The sequence below is a fragment of the Vigna radiata genome, chromosome 6, assembly GCF_000741045.1.
Source record: "Vigna radiata var. radiata cultivar VC1973A chromosome 6, Vradiata_ver6, whole genome shotgun sequence".
Lineage (NCBI taxonomy): Eukaryota > Viridiplantae > Streptophyta > Magnoliopsida > Fabales > Fabaceae > Vigna > Vigna radiata.
In genome coordinates, this window is record NC_028356.1 from 6029207 (window position 1) to 6035585 (window position 6379).

General features: G+C 33.2%; 1 protein-coding gene across 1 annotated transcript; it reads right to left on the minus strand.

Moving 5' to 3' along the window:
- Positions 1–4382: 4382 nt before the first annotated feature.
- Positions 4383–6129, minus strand: LOC106763317. The gene is made up of 6 exons (XM_014647518.1): positions 6019–6129; positions 5826–5912; positions 5529–5723; positions 5286–5441; positions 4848–4994; positions 4383–4754 (listed from the first exon to the last, which is right to left on the minus strand). Exons 1-6 carry the CDS (start codon positions 6127–6129, stop codon positions 4383–4385), a joined length of 1068 nt encoding a protein of 355 aa, XP_014503004.1.
- Between the last annotated feature and the right edge of the window lie 250 nt (positions 6130–6379).

Genomic DNA, 6379 nt, shown 5'->3' on the forward strand with positions numbered 1-6379 from the left:
TGGAGACTGTGTAATTTTAATATATATGAACACATTGTACAGATTCTTATATGAATAAGAAATTTGATTTCAACCTTGTTTATGTTCAGTGTACAAGGATGTTGTAATCGTTTAAGCGAGTGTGTTTGTAATCGTTTATATATTTGAAGACATTGTACAAATTATTATTGCAATACGACGATTGATTTTGAAGATTGGTTATGTGCAATGTTGAAATAATTGTTGATTGATCATTGATGTCCAGGTTTTTGTTATGTGAAATGTATGAAATTTTCATACCAATTAAGGCCAAGTACTGCAGTCTGTGTAGAAAAAAGCACTCTTGTAACCGTTTACAATAGGCTTGTAATCGATTACGCGAGCCATATTATAGTTTTGAACATCCTGTTGCACTGAAGGAACCACCTGTGGTAACGTGGGGACCATTGGTGATTTTGGGTGTTTTTTAAGACAACTTGACTTATTTTTGGTATAAGTGTGAGTCTAGGGTTGGATGTGAAGCTTGGGGAACCCCATGATGTAGGAGGGGTCCACCTAGGGTGATGACACAAACCTTGGGAAAGTTCACTGCAATCTACAACAAAAAGCACTCATGTAATTGTTTACAATAGGCTTGTCATCGATTACGCGAGCCATATTTCCGTTTTGGACATCCTGTTGCACTGAAGGAACAACCTGTGGTAATGTGGGGGATCACTGGTGATTTTAGGTCTTTTTTAAGACAAGTTGACTGGTTTTTGGTATAAGTGTGAGTTTAGGGTTGAATGTGATGTTTGGGAAACCCCATAATGTAGGAGGGGTCCACCCAGGGTGATGACACGAACCTTGGGGAAGTTCACTGCAATCTGCCACAAAAAGCACTCATGTAATCGTTTACAATACGCTTGTAATCAATTACGCGAGTTATATTCCTATTTCAGACATCCTGTTGCACTGAAGGAACAACCCGTGGTAACGTGTGGGACCACTGGTGATTTTGGGTGTTTTTTAAGACAAGTTGACTGGTTTTTGGTATAAGTGTGTGTCTAGGGTTGGATGTGATAGTTGGGAAACCCCATGATGTAGAGGGGGTCCACCCAGGGTGATGACATGAACCTTGGTGAGTTTTAGTGAAATCTGTCACATAAAACACTCTTGTAATTGTTTACAATAGGCTTGTAATCGATTACGCGAGCCATATTCCCGTTTTGGACATCCTGTTGCACTAAAGGAACCACCTGTGGTAACGTGGGGGACCACTGGTGATTTTTGGTGTTTTTAAAGACAAGTTGAATGGTTTTTGGTATAAGTGTGTGTCTAGGGTTGAATGTGATGCTTGAGAAACCCCATGATGTAGAGGGGGTCCACCCAGGGTGATGACATGAAATTTGGTGAGTTTTAGTGAAATCTGCCACATAAAACACTCTTGTAATCATTTACAATAGGCTTGTAATCGATTACGCGAGCCATATTCCCGTTTTGGACATCCTGTTGCACTAAAGGAACCACCTATGGTAATGTGGGGGACCACTGGTGATTTTGGGTGTTTTTTAAGACAAGTTGACTGGTTTTTTGTATAAGTGTGTGTGTAGAGTTGGATCTGATGCTTGGGAAACCCCATGATGTAGAGGGGGTCCACCGAGGGTGATGACATGAACCTTGGTGAGTTTTAGTGAACCAAATAGGTTTAATGTTACAAACACATTTTATTTGCAATTACGTAAATGTATTGAACCAAACATTAATGTTCTATATATTGAACCAAATAGGTTTAATTACACCATCTTTTTCTCGTCCTAACATTGAAGTCTAATACAATAATTACTCATTTTTCTTTCTAACTACTACATTTCCTGTGTTTGGTGTCCTAAGTACTTGGCTCTTAAATCGCCTTCTTGAACCAATCCTAACATAACGCTTCAGCTGTGATTGGTTTTTCGACATTCCACCCGGTGCATTTGGCGACATTGCACTTTCTTCATTGTTGCACATTCCACCCGCTTCCTCGGTGGACACTCCAACAAGTGAAAAAAATGCATCGTCACTAAATGCTTGTGGACGTCCAACACTTTGAAAACCATCCAAAATTTTAGTATTGAATATGACTTTGCCACTCAACTCTAAAAACCAACCAAATGGAGTCTTCGAAATGACTTCCCGTTGCTCCTCTGTCAACCGTTCAGTAAGAGTGCAAACATACATAGTTGAAAATGAATGACGCACGGTCAACTGTCCAAAAGAAAATAACACAAATGAAAACACCAAATCAAATAACAAAAACCCATAACGTGTGCAAGAAACCACAAGAACCCCAATACCCAAACCTAAAACCAAATACCCAAACCTACAACGGGAGAAGGCATTTACCTTGGTCCAACGAAGGTCCATTCCGGAACTTGCCATTTCAGATTACAACAATAAGGCACTTGAGAGCACTTGAGAGCACTGGAGAGCACGAAAACGCCAGTAGAGCCGCAGACACCAAGGAAGAGAATGATGGGAGACGAGCAAATGTGAGAGAGAGGTAATCTGTCACACAAAACTAATGAAACAGGCGAAGGGTAGAATTGGAATCCAAATTGTTATAAAAGCTTTCCATTTTGCAGGCCAAATTTTTTTTTAAAAAAAAAAACACAAACTACCCAATATGACGTTGCCATGTGGCAGTGTCAAATGTGTGTAAAAAATTGGGTGTCAAAATAACGGGACCCTAAAAAAAATAGACATGATGGTCAAAATTAGTCAATAATAACTTTTTTTAATCAATTTTTGATAGATCGAAGTTCGTTGGTAATATTTATTGATAAAAATTTATATTTATGAGTGATTATTAAAGGAAAAATATGTCGATAAATTTTATTGATAATTATAAAAAAAAATTCATCAATAAATTTTATCATAAATATCACAATCTAGTTTGTTTTCTTTCTCGTCTTTTTTTTTCTTCTTTCATTTATGGTTTCTTTTTTTTTATTTGTACATGATAGACTCACGTGGTGGGTTCTTGTTTGCTGGCGACAACGTGTAGACCAATGGCGTAGGATGTGAGCTCCAATGACAATGTGATGGATAATGACAATGAGAAGCAGCTTCGACGAGTTGGTAGTGAGTTCGAGCTTAAGTAGAATGATGAAGAACTACCAACAACAATCTCAAGTGATAACGAGTGTGATTATGTTCCATTACAAAGTGGAAAATGCAAAATTTAGATATACAACAATGGAACTCATAAGAACGACAAATATTATGGTCACTACAAGTTAATTAGGATTGTGAGCAAAACTCTCACATAAGTAGAGGAACTAAACCAACAATCTGAACCTTCACGAGACCACAAGCCTACTACTGACGCTACCACAGCTTACTATAATGACATAGAAATGTTGGTAGAAGAACTCAGTTAAGGCTTTAGGTTTTTGAGGAAATGGGAAAAGGATGAAATAGAAAATCAACTCCTATTACTTGGTCTTAGCTGGGAAGTCTATTTTTATTGTATTTATTCACATTATAATTTTGTATATTACCTTGTGTGTTAGTTAAATTGACACAGTATTATAATTATTTAACTTATTAATTTAAAATTAAATTTGTATTATAATTAAAGTGTCCTAACTTCAATGTAACTTGGTTTTATTACTCTTTTAACTTATATTAGTGTTGGCTGAGTTTAATCTATATAACTATTTTAGGGTCGTTTTAAAATTCAATAAGCCAGTTTTGACATATCTTTTCAATTGTGAATTGTGACTAATGTTATATTCTCACAGCTAATTACAAGTATTATTTAAGTGATTTTTAACATTAAAATTGTATCATATAGCCATCCGATCAATGTACTATCTTTGACACTTAATAGTCAATTTTCTCATAAGAACCAAGATTTCTCCAAATTTCTTTACCAATTACACTTTCTCTCGACCAATTGGTCACCTATTCAGTATCGATCGAATGGTAATCACTCATTAGAATCATCATCATAAATCCGGCATGTTTAATAAGATAAACATGTTTATGAACTCTTGGATTATAATTGGATCAATTCTAATTAAAGGTCCACTTCAAAATCTATAAATATATAAGTAGGTGATTGTATTTATTGTTAAATTAAGATTATACTGTAAGAACATATCTAATCCATTAACTCGTCGGAGTGTTTTTGACAGACACACCACCGCTCGGCTTGAGAATTATACAAAAAAAATTAATAATAATAACGATAATTGAGATTGAAGATGAACTAAAAAGACTAGTCATTAAGTGTGAAGGAGAAGTTCTTGATCTAGTTATCCGAAACAGAATATTAGAATATTGATCCAAATATGAAAATGGTTAAAATAAACTATTTGAAATAATGATAGGTATAATATTTATTCTTTTGAAGTTCACATAAAAAAGGAAATTAATCAATCACCACAATTACCACCTGGTCCTCCAAATTGAAAAGAATATTCAAGATTTTTATGAAGATTACCATAGTAACTAAGACCAAAACAATTAGGTTTGTCTATGAATTTTTCTATTTGATAGTCTTCAGGTCCGTAATTATCTTTTGATGCATTTTTATAAGAGATTAATCTGAAATAACTTGCATGATGAAAGTGCATATCAGGAAAATGCCCAGATCCCATTGGAGGACTATTAGAACCTCGAGGAGTTAATGTTCTTCCACCCCACCCTACTTTATCTGCAAAATCCAAGCCGGAGAACAATTTTATAGGAAAATATCCAATATAAGAATCTTTTACACGTAGCCACCAATTTTTAGTTAANGGGTCCTGAAAAAGTATACACACACAATTTCGTCAAGAATTAGCTTAGCTGCATGTATCATACATTATTGCATGAAAAATGTATTCCAATAACATTACCTGATTAATAGAAATGAGAAAATCAACAAGTGGTCCTCCATAAGAAGATACATTTGTAAAAGGTGCACCAACAAAAATAGCACCATGAGTCTGAACAAAACCTGGACATTTAAGATTGTAGCATCCCGTCTGATCGTAATTGTCTCTCTGTATATTTTTTTAACATTACATTCTATTTTTATTTTACATAAAGGCTTTGTAAATTAAAATAAAGTGAAGAATAATATTCATGTGAAGCAAAACTCAAACTTGATTTTCGTACCGTCCATGATATGTATAAATGGGTTAGATAATCACCATACAATTTCGGAGATACCTTCATCAAATCGTTAGTTTAGAGAGGTATATATTGCTTTCTATATAAATAAACACAAATTAAATATTAAATATTGAATAATATTTATAGAAAATTGTATATAATAATAAAATTAAACTTACATGCCATCCAAGACTGATTTTGTTAAAAGGTCCGTTTTGAACCCATATATGAGAAAGGGACATTTGACTCTTAGTAACTTTTGGATTATAAATACTGTTTGTTCCTTTCACTCCATAGTATGGACTAAATTTTGAAGAAAGAGCTACCTCTGCAAGCTACAAAGTTCAATTGGCTTAAGCATTAGAAATATTTATAAAAATAAATCAATAAAATTTGAAATTTAGTCGAAGGAGAAAACATACATGAACACCAGGAATATCTTCGACAAAGATACTATTATTTAATAAACCTTTTTCACGAATCAAGTCTTCTTTTGTTGTTCTTCGGACAGGAATAGTTCCTTTAGGACATTGGTCTTTGTCGAGTCCAAATATGTGTTTATCTCGTAAATTCTTCATACTAGTTTTTCTAATTGGATTTGGAAAACTAGGTTTTCTCTATAATTAAACAACACAAGTTTAAATTATATGTAGATGCAATTAAAGAAAGATGGAAAGATTAATATTATTCAAAAGAAATGTATACACATAAATATATACCTGTAATCTATGATTCTTTAATAAAGGATGATTGAATGCTAGTTGTTTATTAATATCAATACAATCAATAATGTCTCCATATTTTGTCTTCAGAATTTAAATACAATAAACATAAAAGAATATTAATTTATATAATGTGATTAGATTTAACAAATAATGTATAAGGTAATTTGAATAGAAAATTATAAAATACCTGAATAACTTTGATAGAAGGCTTATTAATGAGATTTAGTTGTTGTTCCAGTTCCATATCTTCTTTGAGTGTATCTTGAATACAATGAACTCCAAGGCTTGCAGTACTCATCACCAAATACAAAACAAAGATCAATATGTTAATCATCTTTTTAGACTATCAATTGCTTTCCAATAGCTCACCTTGCACACAGCAGCTAAGAATACTATTTAAAAGGTTTAATACACTTTTTGGATTCAATATTTGTAATAGTTATATAATATTTTCTTTTAGTTTCAATATAATCATTTTCGTTAAATTAATGTTAACATTTTTTTAAGAATAATGTCTTGATATAATATTATCAATATATAAAGTTATC